The sequence below is a fragment of the Panthera uncia genome (assembly GCF_023721935.1).
Source record: "Panthera uncia isolate 11264 chromosome C1 unlocalized genomic scaffold, Puncia_PCG_1.0 HiC_scaffold_3, whole genome shotgun sequence".
In the NCBI taxonomy this organism is placed as follows: Eukaryota; Metazoa; Chordata; class Mammalia; order Carnivora; family Felidae; genus Panthera; species Panthera uncia.
In genome coordinates, this window is record NW_026057584.1 from 71,560,922 (window position 1) to 71,579,565 (window position 18,644).

At 33.2% G+C, this 18,644-nt stretch overlaps 1 protein-coding gene across 19 annotated transcripts in view; it reads left to right on the forward strand.

The window, feature by feature from the left end:
• BAZ2B (bromodomain adjacent to zinc finger domain 2B) overlaps positions 1-18,644 on the forward strand; it is a 434,688-nt gene that overhangs the window by 334,585 nt on the left and 81,459 nt on the right. For 11 of the 19 annotated variants that reach the window (XM_049616088.1, XM_049616087.1, XM_049616095.1 and 8 more), the window contains 5 exons: positions 3,176-3,782; positions 5,374-5,667; positions 6,856-6,916; positions 7,701-7,809; positions 8,060-8,161. In XM_049616088.1, coding sequence (XP_049472045.1) covers positions 3,176-3,782; positions 5,374-5,667; positions 6,856-6,916; positions 7,701-7,809; positions 8,060-8,161 — 1,173 coding nt within the window. The remainder of the gene's footprint in view (positions 1-3,175; positions 3,783-5,373; positions 5,668-6,855; positions 6,917-7,700; positions 7,810-8,059; positions 8,162-18,644) is intronic. The other 8 variants (XM_049616094.1, XM_049616096.1, XM_049616102.1 and 5 more) reach the window with 3 other exon arrangements.

The window sequence follows — 18,644 nt, forward strand, 5'->3', positions numbered from 1 at the left end:
TTTACACTGTTTGGGTTATTTTAATTTTTAATTAATGTGTATCCTACTTTAAGATAAATTATAGAGCATATTAGGAGTTATTTGTATTTTGAAAGGTTTCTTAATTTTCAAAGAGTTTCTTAAATGTTTCTTATTTAAAGAATTTTATATGACTGCCTGTTAGAAAGTCACTTATTAAACACTTGCTTAATAAATGTGGCCAAGCCAGACTTCCTACACATATGATCTTATGTGATGCTTACAAAATTGTGTGAGGTAAAGAAACTAAAGCTTAGAGAGATTAAATCCCTCACTAACATTGCATAACAATTAAAGAACAGAAGGATTTTAAACCAAGGTCATTCTTAAGGTCATTCTTAAACCAAGCCCATGATTAAGATGAAACAATGTGGTGTTTCTGAACTGATAATTGTAGTTCATGGGAAATATTTTATGTGAATGGACATTCATATTAGACGCAACTCTAAATGACTTTGTGTACTTTTTCTTGGTACCTAGCATTGAGTTAAAGAGTATTTTATAAATATTTTTCTTACATCAGCTCTCTTTCTTTATATGACAGTCTAACATACAGAATTTTGGTTTATTCCTATGATAGTCTCAATTATTTCATGTTACCTGCCATGTATCTGCCTCCCCTACTAGTCTATGATTTTTTTTTAGTATTATTTAATCATTGGCTCTTTCTATACCCTTATAATATAGACATTTAATTCAAATCAATATACATTAACTGGATATAGATACCAGTAGTGAATATTCTTTATCAAGTTTTGCTTAGATTTTTTATTTTTATTTTTATTTTTATTTTTATTTATTTATTTATTTATTTTTTTTTTTGTGGACTGCAGACTCAGGTAAGGGCTGGGGGAGCAAAAACTTGGAGGAAGCACAGAGCTTCAAACCTGCCTTCCCATACTCTCGTCATCTAAGTGGCTGTCTTAAAGCAGCAAGACATTTGCTGTTGTGCAGTTCTCAATTCCCCCCCCTTCCCTTTTTATGTACCACCTCTAGTATCAAAAAGGACAACATGTTTGCTTTAAAAGAGTAACTGATACAAGTCTTAGGGTGAAATACAGTGATCTTTGGGGTTTTTTTGAAAACCTTCAGGTGTCAATAGATGGAAAGTGATTCTTTAGAATTAAGTCAAAATGAATTTCAGAAAATTAAAATATAAAACTAAAGGACAAGGTTTTGTTTTCATGACTGTTTTGATCCTATGTTTAGAAGGAAAATTTACTACCTATAAAAAAAGAGTGCAAAATGATTATATGACATAATTTTGTTCTAAGAAATGAAAACATACTAAATTTTTCAGCTGAAATCTCAGTACATATTAAATACTTATATATAATATACAATATTTTTATATTGAAACTATTAAGTAAAATTAAGTATATTAATGCATTTTTACATAATGTATTTTATACAAGAATTTTGCCATGAAGTTATTTTTAAAAGGTAAATGCAATTTAGTATAACTTCCCATATTTAATCACTGAATAAATGCTAATTAAGCATGTTCTTTTTGTGAAGCATCGCCTTAGGTATGAATATTATGTGACAGTCTTTGTTTACAAAGAATTAACTTAATTTTCTAAACTAATACAGTGAGGATATTAAATAAGATAAAGAAGTTTATGTAGGAATTGCATACTGCTTACTAGCACTGCTGCTGTAAAAGATTTAATACATTATTCTATATTGCATTCCATCTGCATTTATACTCTGAAATGCCCACCACAAATTTTTGCTGGCTAGAATGTTCAGAGCCCAGGTTCAATGCTGACAGTGCTACCGATTTTAATTCTAAGCCAACCATTTTCGTTAGACTTTGACCTTCTGAAATTCAACACTAGACTTAAAATACTTTAATCATTCTACTTAAGTTTTTTAATTTTTTTTAAATGTTTATTTAATTTTTGAGAGAGAGACAGATCATGAGTGGGGGAGGAGCAGAGAGAGAGGGAGACACAGAATCTGAGGCAGGCTCCAGGCTCTGAGCTGTCAGCACAGAGCCCGACATGGGGCTCGAACCCACGAACCGTGAGATCATGACCTGAGCCGAAGTCGGACGTTTAACTGACTGAGCCACCCAGGCGCCCCTCTACTTAAGTACTATTTTAATTATACAAATTTAATAAAGTTCATGTGGTTTTATTCTTATCAAGATTCTGAGAGCCAAATAAGTTTTTATTTCTTATTTACAGATGTAAATTTTATAGCTTAATGGTTTACAAATCGTTTTTTTCCAGGTAAAGTGTACTTTTTCTAAACTGTTTTATTATACTCTTTCTAATGTTAATGTGCTAAAGGGACTCCAAGGTAGACTCCACACAATGTTGAGCCAGCAATCCCAGCAGCTTCATATCATGCATACTGCAGGTAGTATCCGGTAACAAATAAGAGGTAATGGGGTTCAAAGGATAGAAGTCATGAGTGCTTCTGGCTGGAACAAACATGGAAAGCATTTTGGGCTGGATTTTGAAGGATGAGCAAGATTTTGTCAGCTTGCGATTTAGAAGAGGAGGACGTTTCACACAGAGAAAAGGATTATAGCAAAATGCGGAGGTGGTGGAAGTATGACATGAACAGGGCATGGCAAATAGTACAGTTTGACTAGAAAGTTATAATTTGAAAAGTAACTTGAGGCTCAAAATTAAGTATTTAGGCCTTACAAAGTTGTCAGTGACAGAGGAGACACTAAAGCTTTTGACCAAGGTGCTAAAATAGTTTAAATTAAGATAAAAATGACATGAGGATATAGCATATGTTGGGAGTTGTGTGGGAAGAAATGATGGTATGGCTTATGTATGAGCAATATTCTGATGAAAGAGTCCAAAAGACATAGGAATATGGCTGACTTGGAAGAAAGAAAAGTAAAAAATGTTTTCAGCATTTCAAATTTAGATTATTGAGACACAAGGGACCATAGTAATGAGAGAGGGGAAACCTATATTTTGAAGGGACAAAGACTAACTGAATTTTAAATATATATTATGTCTAGCCAAGTTTCAGCAACCAACTAGTCATCACTGCCACTAATTTTAAGCATTTGTATATCATGATTTAAATTTGTATATGAGTAGCCGTTGTCAGATATGGAAGGCAAATACAAGTAATCTTTGTTTTTATGGTACATTGTTGTTTTGTTTTTTAACTTTTGTTTTCACAGGAACAATATAAACAGACATTCCCAGCACAGTTAAAGAAACCAGAGTCATCCAAGAGCTTGAAGAAGGTTATTGCAGCTTTGTCAAATCCGAAAGCAACCTCTAGTTCACCAGCACATCCAAAACAGGCGTCAGAAAACAACCACCCTAATCCATTCTTGACAAATGCACTTTTAGGTAATCACCAACCAAATGGAGTTATTCAAAGTGTCATTCAAGAAGCTCCTCTAGCACTTACTACCAAAACTAAAATGCAGAGTAAGATTAATGAAAACATCGCTACTCCAAGCAGCACCCCTTTTTCCTCACCTGTAAATTTGAGTACAGGTGGGAGAAGAACCCCTGGCAGTCAGACAGCTGTAACCCCCTCCGCCTCTCCCATACTGCATAGTCAAGGGAAGGAAAGAGCAGTTAGCAATAATGTAAACCCAGTGAAAACACAGCATCACCCCCACCCTGCAAAATCTTTAGTGGAACAGTTCAGGGGAACAGATTCAGACATTCCCAGTAGTAAAGATTCTGAAGATTCAAATGAGGATGAAGAAGAAGATGATGAGGAAGAAGATGAGGAAGATGATGAAGATGATGAATCTGATGACAGCCAATCAGGTTATTTTTTATTTTTAAATTTGAAGTATTTCTGTAAATGCTATCTGAACCAAAACATTTTAAGGAGGATCTTAGTTCACCGACTTATAATCATTGTCATTCACTGTGTTTCCCACAGCTATGTGCCTTTCTGTAATGAGCTGGTAAAATATAGGAGGAACTGAAATTGGAAATCCTAGTTAAATTCTCAGCTTTGTTATTCATTTAACATTAAACAAATAACTTTAAATGAATATAAATGATGCAGGAATTAAGAAATCACAAACTTGGCTTAATTTTCATTTAATTCATGACCACTCATTTGTCTTTTCTTTTTCATCTCTTCTGCTACCTGTTTAAGTGTTGCAGCAGGTATTTTCACTGAGGTACAATTGTAGTCACAGTCATTTAGAAAGTGCTAAAAACCTAAATCCCTATGATTGTCCATTAGCAACACAGAATTTGTATAATAACAAGTAGAGTACTCCTTGATTTTATTTTTTAATTCGCTTTCTAGTATTTTTTAAAACTTCTTTCTGTTTTTCTTCTCCTTAACTCTCCTCCTTGTTCCACAGAAGATTGGAAGCATAAAATATAAGATAGTTTAAATCTTAAATACAAAAATGAAATACATATTATAAAAAATATTTGGACTTATTACTGACCCTCCACAAGTCCAATGGTAAATTTTTTAGCTACCAATATAAATAGGAAAATATAGTCAGTTATACAACTTAAAGTATCTAAAGTCGCTCAGTGTAAGAACAGCTTTTCCTGATAATATTTTTTCCTGGGATTCCCATAAACACAACTTTACATGATAGAATATGACTACCATTATTAATAACTTTCAAAGACAGTTTTTATAACAAATTTCAACATAGGCAGATTCCACAAAAGCTGTTATTCTGGGAACCTTTAAGATACATTTCCAAGCATCAGGCCTGCATTTATCAAGTTTAATCCAGGAGTAGATTATACATATCTATAGGAAGAGATACTTTTATAGAACTACATTGCTAGAACAAACTTAAATTATTAAACCATTAAGTGATCACACATAATTATATCTGTAACCTGGTCTTTGGTGAAGCCTGATGAAATCGTGCACCTAAATAGAATAACTGCAGCCTGAAAAGTCAAGAATCTCTAAGAAAATGGTTTTCTTTTACCTCAAAGTCCAGATGAAAGAATGATGGTAGTTCCAGACTTCTCTTCCTCATACTGAACCTAGTATACTTCTAAAGCTATTGGAATCTATTAATTTAAATAATCAATTCTATTCCCTCTATACCTTAGTTTCTATATTAAAAGTGATTTTGAAGCCACTAAGCAGAACTCATCATGTGAATAGTGCCATGTGAGAAGAACTGTTTTATGATTAAAGAGTTGAGTAAAGCTGATACTTTTAATGAATTTTGAGGATTTGTAGTCTGCATACATTGTACTCAAATAGATTGTTAGATAGTAATTTTTACATTAAGTCTTTAGGAAAGTTGCTCAGTGGAGTTCAATCACAGATTCTGATTCCTAAACTATCCCATTTAGATACAAACTGCAAATGTTGGTGATTATCTAGTTATAATATACGAATGCTTCTTTTACTTCCCAGAATCAGATAGTAATTCAGAATCAGATACAGAAGGATCAGAAGAAGATGATGATGATGATAAAGACCAAGATGAATCAGATAGTGATACTGAAGGAGAGAAAACGTCAATGAAACTGAATAAAACAACTTCCTCTGTCAAAAGCCCTTCCATCAGTCTCACTGCTCACCCAACACCTCGTAACCTCCACATAGCAAAAGCCCCAGGCTCTGCTCCTGCTGCCTTATGTTCTGAATCCCAGTCACCTGCTTTTCTTGGCACACCTTCTTCCACACTTACTTCAAGTCCACACTCTGGTACCTATACTTTATTTTTATTATTGTAAAGTAGAAGTCAAACCATAGCAAGAACTCTTATTTATACAGTTTTCTGGGGATGATCTCATTGGACTCAAGCGTGACAGCTAGATTTGAGGTTGGCTAAGAAAGGTCCATGTGTATTTTCAAAGGATATGACCCATTACCATTTTTTTTTCTGTGTTTCCAATTTAAGAACACGATTGATGACAGTTCTTGATTTTGAATACTTTCCTGCTTTGGTATTCAGTTTATGCTTCTAGAATTTAGAATTTGATGGATAGTTGGACTTTTTTTGTACTTTATAAAAATGAGCTCACTTGGTTACTTAAGATACAATTGCATATCTGTCCAACATATAGCCAAATATCATTTGTATTAGTGAGTAGTATTATTATTTCATTAACATGCCACATCTTTTTTTTTTCTATTTGACCTTTTATAAACTTCCAGAGGTCTTCATTAAAAGTTTTTACATGAATTCCAAAAGGACTTTTTATTTCTATTTTGGTAGCTAAGGAAATATAGAGATATATAGTAAAATATCATGTTGTTTTATTTATTTCACTCTTTTCTTACAAATGTCTGGTTTTGCTTTCATTTGCCACAGTCCAGTATGATAGTCTGCTAATTTAAGAGGCGTGTATTTGCATTTGTGAAACTTAGTCATTGTCTATAAAGAATTTTACATGTAATCATAATCCTGTTTGTCCCTTAGGTTTAAAGACCTGGTAGTAGTTTTGACTATGGATTTATACGAACATAGATGTATAGTATTTTTAAGTGTATGAGCCAGCTGTTGAAATTTTTCAGCATCTTAAAAAGTCATATTCTCAAAGAAAACAACTGTATCTGGTTTTCTGAAACCTCTGTCTTCTATTTTCCTCCTCCTTCTTTAGCTATTTCTTTAAATACAAAATGAGAGGAAAGCTACGTATTTTTGTCTTCCATTGTATTTTCTTTAGAAAGACCAGTTATTCTGTCATGCAGACCAAAGAAGGAAAAAAGGCCTCTATTTGATACAGTGTTTTATTGAAAATCATCTAAAAATAACCTACAAGTTGCAGAAAGACATTAAATGATTCAAGTCATTAAGATATATTATTTAAAGAAAATTTTCAAAACTATCAAAAAATTATCATCTGTACAAGCTAATCTGTTATGTTAACTGGCTGAATTTTCTTGAAGGCACTTCCAAAAGGCGAAGAGTAACAGATGAGCGTGAGCTGCGTATTCCTTTGGAATATGGGTATGCAAAGTAGGATTTCTCTCGTTGCCTTTCCTCCACATATGTGTGCATGTTTGATTTCTCACTCTCTGCTGTTAGTAAAAGAACTGAATAGACTGCATGGTATTCATTAGAGCAGAAGAGCCAGAGCAAAGGGCAAAGAAGTTAATATATTAGAAAACTGAAATTCAGCCGAACTGCAGTGTTTAGGTATGGCGCATCTGGAATGGAATCACACAGTCAGGTGGGACTAGGACTGAAAAGAAGCAAGCAAGAGAGAGTCATTGGCAAAGGGCTGGGACACAGTTAAGAGTATAAGAGGTTTTTGTGAAGATGGGGTTAAAGGACAGTAAAAGCCACTATGGCAAAACTGGGGGGACTTGCCCAGAGTTTGGCTAAAATGGTTTAGGTGGAACTGAGACTGTTTACATTAGAAGTACATGATCCCCGAGGAGCAGAGAGCCAAGTTCACTTTACTCTTTCCACTTAAAGCTTTTCAGGTGTAAAACATCAGTACACCTTGACACCTTACTGAATTGGTCTGAAAACCCAAAGTAATACCAGTTAACGATTTCTAAGAAATTTAATGGAGTTTAATATTTGTAAATTGGGTCTGATTAATTCTTCATTGAATTACTTAGTTAATCAAAATAATGATAAATGTATCTGAGTCATATGATTAGGGACTTATATTTCTTTTATTTGTATTTTTCCTGCTGTCTAAAAAGCATGTGTTCTTAATTTTTTTTAAAAAAAGCTTTCTTAAAATTAAATATGTTATAACCCTCATTTCTGTTATGTGTAGCTGGCAAAGAGAGACAAGAATAAGAAACTTTGGAGGGCGCCTTCAAGGAGAAGTAGCGTATTATGCTCCATGTGGAAAGAAACTTAGGCAATACCCTGAAGTAATAAAGGTACATACTTTTCACCAAATAACATACATTTGGTGCCTATTACGCATGTTTATGGGAAAGAAAAAGTGCTCTCCTTTCTCAGAAAATATTCTCTTGTATGAGACTAATGTACTTAACCTAAAGTGATCTTCTCTAAACCCATAGCCCCTTGCTAGAATATGCAAAACATTAGTGTCCTGAAGAAAGCTATACATCAAAGCTGGGTTGTAATTATTAAAACCTGAAGTGGAAAAATATGTGATTTTTTCAGTATCTCAGCAGAAATGGAATAATGGATATCTCAAGGGACAATTTCAGCTTCAGTGCAAAAATAAGAGTGGGTGACTTCTATGAAGCCAGAGATGGACCGCAGGTATCCACTTTTTAAAAAGTACAGTCTTTAAAACAAAACGTAGTACCATAACCTAAATGAAGTAAATTTCACTACACTCTGGAGCATTGCCTTTTGTTAGTTAATTCATACAGCTATACATATAACTTTGTGGTTAACACACACCAAGGCTTCAATCCACTATATTCCAGTAACAAGGAGCTTTGACATAACAGATTTCTTTTTCAAATTTTTTAAGTAAAATTTTTCCTGTTTATTAATTTTGTCAACAGTTTTATAATTTATACAGGTATAAAAGTATCTGCGTGTTCACATGAAATATAGGAAAACATTAGTTCCCTGAAAGGTAAACTGACTGAAAGGTAAATTAATTTGAATAGGAAAAACATGCTGTTGGAAGTCAGTCCAGAAGGGAATAAAAATATGCCTTAGTTTTTTTGAAAGATCTTGTCCATCTGATTATGCCATGCTACATGATCCATTTTTACAGTGGGGGGTGGGGTGGGCAGAGGGAGGGAGGGAGGTTCCTTAATATTAGGGATGTAAAATTTCTGCTTTTTACAGAAATTTAATTTTTTAGTTAATTATATACATTTCTGAAAATATCACCATAACTCCCTTTTTGCTTATGAGTTAAGTATACAGCCTTACCAATCAGCACAAAGAACCCACTGTAGAGACTTCATTTCCTATATGTTTCCTTTATTGTTTTGCTTTTGTTTCTTACTTGGATTCAGCTGCATATGGTTAACTGTTCGCTTTAACTTTATCGGCTCCATTGTAAGAGGTCCTAGTTAAGGAGTGAGGAGACCATACTTGTTCACCCATGAAATAGTTCTGTGATTTCAAACAACATCAGAATAATGCCCCCTTTTCCTCAATTTCTTTGTCCGCAAAATAAAGGCAATAATAATTTTACTTCTGCCTCCTAGGATTATGGTGAGGTTAAATGAGATCATATGCATGAAAATGTTTCAAAAGGTTAAATTGCTCAGCCAACTGCAGTTGATATTTTCTTTCTTGATTGAATCTTTCTCCCTTTTGGCCCATTATAATGCACAGAAAGAAATTTTTTTCTGGCAATAAATATTTTCTAGTGTGAGTGGGCAGTTTTTCCATCATATCTTACCCTCTAATTTTATAGTTAGAGAAATAAGAAAGGCCTTCCTAATTCTGCAGGAGGTTTATTTTGAGAGCTCAAAGATTAGGGGAATTTTCCAGGATCATAGTCTCAACCAGGCAGAGACATAACTAGAACTCAGGGTTTCTAACAGTGTTCTTTTACATTCAACCCATTACCTATTTTTTATTATTGTCCATGACTTTTTAAGGGACAAGTTATGTCCAAGTCCACTTGTTTCTTTCCTGGTAATTCTAAAATGCCAAAATAGATTTATTTGAGGTTTAGCTTCTTTCCTGAAATATATTCTAGAATTTTTCTCTTTTTATTTTTTAAACTTAAAAAAATGTTTAACTTAAACTAAATCTGCCACCAAACAGATTTTCAGAATTTTGGAGTTATTTTACCCACTTCCATATATGCTGGATCAGTTTCTTGTCACAAAAAAATGTTAGAAGACAATAATTTATTTAAAAATTCGAATCATTCTTTAATCTTTTGGCTCATGTTATCAAATCTTTACTTGTCTTATTTCTGCCAAAGATATCCTTATGTTTTTAAGTTAAATAGATTTTTGTTCTGAGAGAAAAGCTAATTACTGTTCAATACATAAAGGATTTTTAGTTTTGTATCAGTGATAATTAGACTTAATCTATAAAGCCTCATTAAGCAGAGTAAAATGTTCTTTGACATCCATTCACTTTTTATTAAGCATAATCAGTGTTTTCCAAATGCATATTGCTTTGTTGAGAGATCAATTCATCAAGGAAATATGATGAATTACTAAATCTAGAATATGTTAAGCTGCCAACATTTCAGTAGATTGCTCAGGGAAAATATTAGCAATTTTGAGAGCACTTCTGTCAGTTTAAAAAAATTAGGAAGTTGGATTCGTTTTAAGATACTTTCAGAGAACAAAAATTAAAGGTAAGTAACCCAAAAAAGTTTAGTTAATTAATTAGAGATACATATAGTACATACAGTTGTAGAACCGTATACATTTCCATATATGATCAAAATGTATAAGATATAGGTAATTAGAAATGTATATAATTATGTAAAATTTTCTATGAAAATGAACAAAGATTATAGATTTTTGTTAGAGAAACTATGATCTGTAATAATTTGATATGCCTAAACTTTGTAGAAGATGTAAAATATAGTTTGTCCAAGCCACTGTTGCTATGCAGAGATGATCTGTATGTGTTTACAATATGTCTGCCTTTATACAAATTCTAGAAAGGGAATGATGACTGTATATATACTGAAAAACAAAACTGCATATTGGAAAGACTGAGAAGAAATTTGTCAAAATTTTAATGATAGATGTAATGATTGGTGATACAATGGATCATTTTTTTTCTTTTTACTTCTTACAAGTTTCACATTTTCTAAATTTGCTTGTATTACATACAACGTGAAAAGCAACTTTCAATTAAATAAATACATATGGTGCGCCTGGGTGACTCAGTCAGTTAAGTGTCCGACTTTTGGTTTTGGCTTAAGTCATGATCCTGTGGTTTGTGAGTTCGAACCCCACGTCAGGCTCTGTGCTGTTAGTGTGGACCCTGTTTGGGATTCTCTCTCTCTCTCTCTCTCTCTCTCTCTCTCTCTCTCTCTTTCTTTTTTCTTTCCTTTTTCTTTCTCTGCTCTTCCCATGCTCATGCTCTCTCTCTCTCTCTCAAAATAAATAAATAAACTTAAAAAAAATAAATAAATACTTCAATCCCTTCTAATAAAGCTAAGCATTCAGTTTTCCAAAGGCATGGAAGTTGTACATAATGATTTCAGATATTACTGCTACAGTTTTCCAAGCCCCATTTATCTATTTTGGGTGTTTAATATTTGCAGATTCATTGCTATTCTTAGTCCCTTTCCTAAATATTTGCATTGGAAAAATAAACTTTCTCCATCATATTTTTCCTTTTCCTCTTAAACTTATCAAAAGTATCCAATATTAGTTCTGTAAGTTGTTATTTTGCTCAAGGCATTTCAAAAATTTCAACAGTGGTAATGCAAAGCTCTATATTTTTTTTACAAATGAAATTAATGGAGTTTCTACTAGAAGATAATTCGAGTCTGCAGTAGAGAACCATGGTTTTTTTGTAGCAGTTATTTTTCAACTCAAGATTATTTCTGAACTTAAGAGAGAGTATGCATATATTTATTAACAGCAAGCATCTGAAAATATTGACTAACTTTGGATATAATACAGTGGGATGAGAGGTATGAGAACTTACATTTATTGAAATTTAAGTAAATTCATCATTAAAGGACAATCTAATGATTACTTTCAAAAATAAGAAAGCAGGGTGCCTGGGTGGCTCAGTCAGTTAAGCATCCGACTTCAGCTCAGGTCATGATCTCACTGTGAGTTTGAGCCCCATGTTGGGCTCTATGCTGACATCTCAGAGCCTGGAGCCTACTTCGGATTCTGTGTCTCCCTTTCTCTCTCTGCTCCTCCCCCACTTGCACTCTGTCTCTCTCTCTTAAAAATAAATAAATGTTAAAAAAATATTTTTTTAAAGTAAAGAAAAGCCTTTAAATCAGAGTTGACACAAGAGATGGTGAGAAAAGACTCTATTCATTATCAGTGTTATTTATTTCAGTCTATAAATGTGGTAAATATTTATAGAATCAGCTACTTGTCAGTGTCTATTGATACTTACATGTCAAACACTTCCTACAGGCTTCTATAAAAACTGTGATTTTAGGGATAATAGGCTTCATGGAACAAAATGAACAATATTATAAGGCCATGGTTTACTAGCTGGCTACCTTCTATGTTAGTCAGTGAAACCCTTTTGAAAAGAGTATAAGGTAAATAAATTTTTTATAGATTTCTGCTTCATCACATTATAAAGAACTTATTGAACCTAACGTTTGTCATTGTTTTCATTTTATTTTGGTTTTGGGTGTCAGGATAATAAAAAGTAAGGATGAGCTAGGCATACGTTGGTAAATATAAAATAAGATTTTTATTTACCTAAATATTATATTTAGGTAAAAGAGTATTCATATTTTATTAGGAATATATGAAGGCTTCACAATAAATTATTAATGACATAGATTATTTGAAATATATGATAATCTACTTTGAAAAGTATTGTTGTGAACTGCAGAGAAGAAAACATTTAAGCATAAGTATAATGATAAAATTATTTTTCAACCAGTATGTTCACATGCATAGACTAATGAATGTTTACTGTATTCAGGCTGTAAAAAAAAAAAAAAAAAAGAAAAAGAACGATGCACAGAAGGAACGAGTTAAAAGTGACTTAGAAAATACTGCTTTTCTATTTGAGATGTATATATTTTTAAAATATATATATATATATATATATATATATATATATATTAATGGCATAAGACCATGAGAAAAGAAAGATATTTATTGTTCTTACTGAAAAGAACCATTTTTCTTAGTCATTTAATCAATAAATATTTGTGGCAAATACTTAATGTGCCAGGCATTTTTCCCCAAGGTAAATTTTCCTTAAAGGCATTTACCATAAAGAAAACGGTGAACACATTTCACTACAGAAGTGAACTTGAAGGCCTGGCTTTGAAAAAAACAAAACAAAGCAAGTGTTTGTAGAGAAACTAAAAAGTACAAAAGAAATAAAAGTTATGATTACTGGCTTAAAGAGGTAAAACACTAAGTACAATGCTATCAAGTTAAAATCAGGGTTTTATTAGTAAGGAATTTAGGGACACTTCACAATAAAGCAGACAACATACAGTCTCTGGCAAAGATTATAATGCTGGTAATTATTTCATATAAGTAAAGAACAAAAGATTGGGAGTCAGCAACCAGGGTTCTAATTCAACTCTGCTGTTAACTGTCACACCTAATGCAACATAGCTGTGGGGCTATATGGACACTGAGAACATGAAAGATCAGTACCAGAAATCTAAAATACTGAAAATTTATGTCACTAATCTACCAGGTAGGATTTCTGATGGCTAGGCAAGGGCCTATACTAGGAGGCCAACCGTATGAATCCAAGTGTGGAGTTAAGGAAGTATTTGAAGGTCGTGACTCTTAGAGGGTAACCTACTGTGAGTAACTGGAAAGCAGGGCCAGGCTTGTGGAACAATTGTATCAAACCACATCTTTCTCACTGGTTTTTAATAGGTGATACCCATCTCCCAGGAGATAATCTTACTCTTTCACATCTTTGAAATGCTATTTAGTATATGATATTAATAAACTGTATGATTACAGTGGATTAAGAATCCCTAATGCTGTAAAGTTCATGGTACATAAAGTTCTCACTACCTGCTTCTGGCACCATAAAGTAGCCAAATATAGACATAATGCTAAATTATGAAATAAGCATAAGGAAATTCAACAGAACTTTGATTTTTCTCATGATACTAGCTTTAGTGTTTTCTTAAAATAGGAAGTCCTGTCAAAAATATTTGATGCCTCACTTTGCCTGTGCCCTTAAGATTTTTTCTTAGACTCCTGTCAGGATAATTCAGCATCCTATGTTGCTTTGAAAAACTGAAACCTACTTTTCTAGGCCTTAGTATCCTCACCTGTGATGTGCAGTATATATACCATAGGTCTTTAAGATCAATTCCCTTTTAGGTATCACATTCTAAAAGCTTTTTTATAAACTAATTATTGGGAAGTAAAGTATTCTGAAAGTACACTTACAAAGAAAAAGTAGTGAAAACATCAGTTTTGTTTACTTGAACTGTGGTTGAATTTACTGAAAACTAGCCTGAAATCAATTTGGTAAATGATCAATTCACTGAATGACTAACCTAAAATTGACAGATCAAATATCTTACTCCAGCTTTAAAATCTTCACCTCAGCTGTTTTACTACCAGAGTCAAAGACTGGAATAGAGAAATAGGTCCCAATCCAGAAAAATAAGAGTAAAATTTATCCATTCACTTATATAACATTGAGCATTGGAGAAGTATTAGGCATCTCCAATATTAACATGGGAAATTGACTTTTAGTGGCCCAGCACTGCAAATCCATGCTGAAATTGCTGCAGCAAAGTCTTGGTGATATAAAAACTTAAAAAAAACAAAAACAAAAACAAAATCAGTGACTTGGCAAATAGATTACTCAGTGAATTGACTTTTGGTGGACTGGTTTTCTTCTTTTACTTACATACTCTTTATCCCCTAAATAAGTCAGCCTACAAGTATGTAAAATCAAACACAATGGGAGCAACAAAACAAAAATAAAGATAAACTCTGATATAAAATTGAAGCAGGAATGAGACTTGAGAATACATTTCATTAAAACTTGAACATATTGCTGGTAAACCACAAATTGACATTAGCTGCCAGTAAAATGTAGGATCCTAGTTAATTACACAATTCAGTGTAAAGGAAAAAACGAGTAAATTGCTCATGAGATGTTCAATAATACTTTGGAGTATCATTTATGAAGAATAATGGAAACGTTGAAATACAAAATCATATGTAGATTCAATTTCATATAATTTTTGAATTTCTGAATATAGAAAACATTTTTAAATTGTTCATTTAAAATAAATGTTTTTTTTAAGCTCTATTTAGTTTTTAAGATGTAAAATACCTGAGAGTAATGATTTTACTTGCAGGTTTTCTCAAGTATTTTTTCATCCTGTATCTTCAGTTTGTTCAGGATGAAAAAAACCTCACTATCATTTCCCTTTTCCATGTTACCTAGAGACCCCTCCCAACTTTAATCACCTCTCTGGTCTCCATTCAGACTTTTCTCTTTCATATACAGGTAGTCCTCCCTCCTGAAAGACCAATGTAATCACCTTTCTTTCCAACTCTAATTCTCAAGCCCTAATTCAGACCATCATTATTTTTTTTAAGTGGACAATTCTGACAACTTCTTGTCCCAACCTCTAAACCCTTTTTCAAATTTATTACAACTCAGCACGGTACATTAGAAGATTCTCATTTACCTTTAGAGACTGTTATGTCTTGTACAAAATAGGTGCCTCAACACAAGTTTATAAAACCTTACAGCCTTTTTAAAAAAAATTTTTTAATGTTTATTTATTTTTGAGAGAAAGAGTGAGACAGAGCATGAGCAGGGGAGGGCCAGAGAGAGAGGGAGACACAGAATCGGAAGCAGGCTTCAGGCTCCGAGCTGTCAGCACAGAGCCTGACCACGAACTGTGAGATAATGACCTGAACCGAAGTCAGATGCTTAACCAACTGAGCCACCCAGGCACCCCAAAACCTTACAGTCTTATATTTTACTTTTATAGTGCATTGCAGACAATATGGTGTAGTATGCTTATTATTTTGTTTAGTCTTCTGAAATAAAACATAAATCTTTTTTCTTCTCTCTGTAGTATTTATAGAAATGAAGGTGTTACTGCTAAAGTTTGAAATTAGTAACTCTTGAAAGCAGAATAATGTAAAATAGGCAATCTGTCACCATCCCCATCGTGTTGATCATCTGTTTTCTTTGTATCCATTTTCTTTGTATCCATGTCTTAGTCAAGAAAGATTATTTTCAGGAGCCATTTACTATGTTAGTCTTAGAAATTAAGAAAAAATAATACGCTAACTCTCTTGATGCATAATTTTTTATTGACAAAAAAGCTTATAGCATATGAATCAAGTGATATAAATTCTGTTTCCTTTTTCTAAAGAAACATTCATCGAGAAAAATACTTTTTCTTTTTCCTTCTCACTTATTTTGACTACTCCATGAATTAAGGATGTATTTTAAGCTTCAGGTTTTCCTTACAGTCTATTTCTCGTTTTCTGAAACCCAGGAGTCAGAAGACTGTATATGTAGCACAATATATGCAGTTCCCTTAACAAGTATTTACTTTATAAATGCCGAGGGCAAAAATGTAAATGAAAATGTCACTATATTTGGTAAATTTTGGACACCAACATAATCTATTCCTTTCTTGACGTAGGTATGTTTTCCTAGCTGAATAAAACATAACTATGTAAAAATTGTAACTGAATAAAAAAATAAATTGATAAAACCCTTTAAATTTTGGCTTAAGTTGACTTTATGATTAATAAGATAGTTTAAAAACTGAATGTAGATTCCTTTACAGACTCTTTTATTAGTCTCTCTCTTCTCCAAGTGTCACAAATGTCACTTCTCTATTTTTCAATTTATGTGATGCATACTGCCTTGGTGCCTAAAAGCATAACAGAAAAATGAAAATCTAAACGAATCAAAAGCTTCCCATACTGGTAAACATAAAACTGTTTTGATGACTTTCTTCTCAGTGGTTTGTGGCATTAAAATGCAGTTCATAGAACTGTTGTTCCTATTGACTTCATTTGAAATCTGAGGAAAAAATTTTTACTTCCTTCAGAATTACTTTGTAAAATTAGGGGTGCCTGGGTGGCTCAGTTGGTTAAGCATCCAACTTCGGCTCATGTCATGATCTTGAGGTCCGTGAGTTCAAGCCCCACATTGGGCTCTGTGCTGACAGCTCAGAGCCTGGAGCCTGTTTCAGATTCTATGTGTCCCTCTCTCTCTGCCCCTCCCCACTCACTTGCTGTCTCTCTCTCTCTCTCTCTCTCAAAAAATAAACATTAAAAAAGATTTTTTAAAATTATTTTTCACATGAGAATTACTGAAAATAATTAGTATAGATATTATTTTTAACATACAAATATGGGTTATATGCACTTGGGTTTTTTGACACAATTCTTCTGTGACACAATCTTGGTCATGCATGCTTTCGTAGCTGAATATTGTTGTCAGTCACTTATCAAATATAAAAACATCTTTGTAACATCAATCAATTACATGTAGAGGTTAAGAGCCCAGGTTTTAGAGTGAGATAGTCCTAGGTTCAAAATACAGTTCTATTCCTTGTTGCCTCTGTACCTCAGGAAATTATTTAACCTTACTGGGTGTGAATTCCCTCAGTTGTAATGTTGGAACAATAAAACCCACCATATTAGAAGTGTTGTGAACATTAATGTATTGAAAATGCCTGGAACAAAGCACAGTGCTTGCAATGTGGGATGTACCTTTCATCCAGGATGGTAGCAGGAGTAGTATTTGTATTTTTAATGCCCATTGAATGAGATAATCAAGATTTCTTGCCCCAGATTAGGAATTATGGAATAAAAAGTAACTCAACAACTTTTTATTGTTTTTGGTTGCAGAACTGACTACAGTGGTTCAAGCTAAATTCCTAGTTTAACATTCTTTTAAGAAGAAAGCACATTTTGAAAATTTTCTTAACCTTCATATTAAAGGAATTATCTCTCTCTCTTTACGTTTATTTATTTATTTTGAGAGAGAGGGAGAGAGCATGTGCAAGTGGGGGCAGAGCAGAGAGGGGGGAGAGAGAATCCTAAGCAGGCTCCACACTGTCAGTGCAGAGCCCGATGTGGAACTCTGAACCCACAAACTGTGAGATCATGACCTGAGCCAAAGTCAGAGCTTAACTGACTGAGCCACCCAAGCGCCCCTAGAGAAATTATCTCTTAAAAAATTACGTAACAGGGGCACCTGAATGGCTCAGTTGGTCAAGTGTTCAACTCTTGATTTCAGCTCAGGTCATGATCTTCGGCTGTGCTGACAGCACAGAGCCTGCTTGAGATTCTCTCATACTCTCCCTCTGCCCCTTCCACACACACACACACACACACACACACACACACACACTCTCTCTCTCTCTCTCTCTCTCTCTCTCTCTCTCTCTCTCTTTCTCAAAATAAATGTTTTTAAAGAAGAAGTAAGAAATAAAACTATTTTGAAAGGGTGCCATTCTTCTATCTGAACGTATTACTTTAGACAATAAGAAGGTAATATAACAGTGTATTTGTTTTGATTGACATATTGAGGATAATAAAAACCAGACTCAGATTGTATCTATGCACTGAGCAGGATTATTCCTATAATGCATTAGCATTATGGTAGTTTATGTGTTTCTCTTGGTGACTTATGGGAAATCTCAAATATGTAATATATACGATGTACCCATCATCAGCTTTAGAAATCATATAGCCAGTATTGTTTTACGTATGTCCCCATCTGCTTCTACTTTTCCATTTGCTGAAGCAAATCTTACACGTCTTGTTTTATCTGTAAAATATTCAATATGTATCTCTAGAAGATAAGGACTCTTGTTTTCTACAAGAGTACCATTATCACACTTTAAAATTATGATTTCTGGATACCATCAAATGTTAGGCATTGTTCACAGTTTCAGTTCTTTAATTATTCTAATTTTCTGAAGGTTTTATATTTGAATCAATATTTAGATAAAATGTATTTGATACATCTTTTAAGTCTCCTTTAATCTTACAATTTTTTTTCCTTAAAATTTATTTCTCAAAAAAACTGAGTAATTTGTAGAATTTCCTACAGACTGAATTTTGCTATGTAGTTTAACATACACTTCTTATCCTATTTTTCCTGT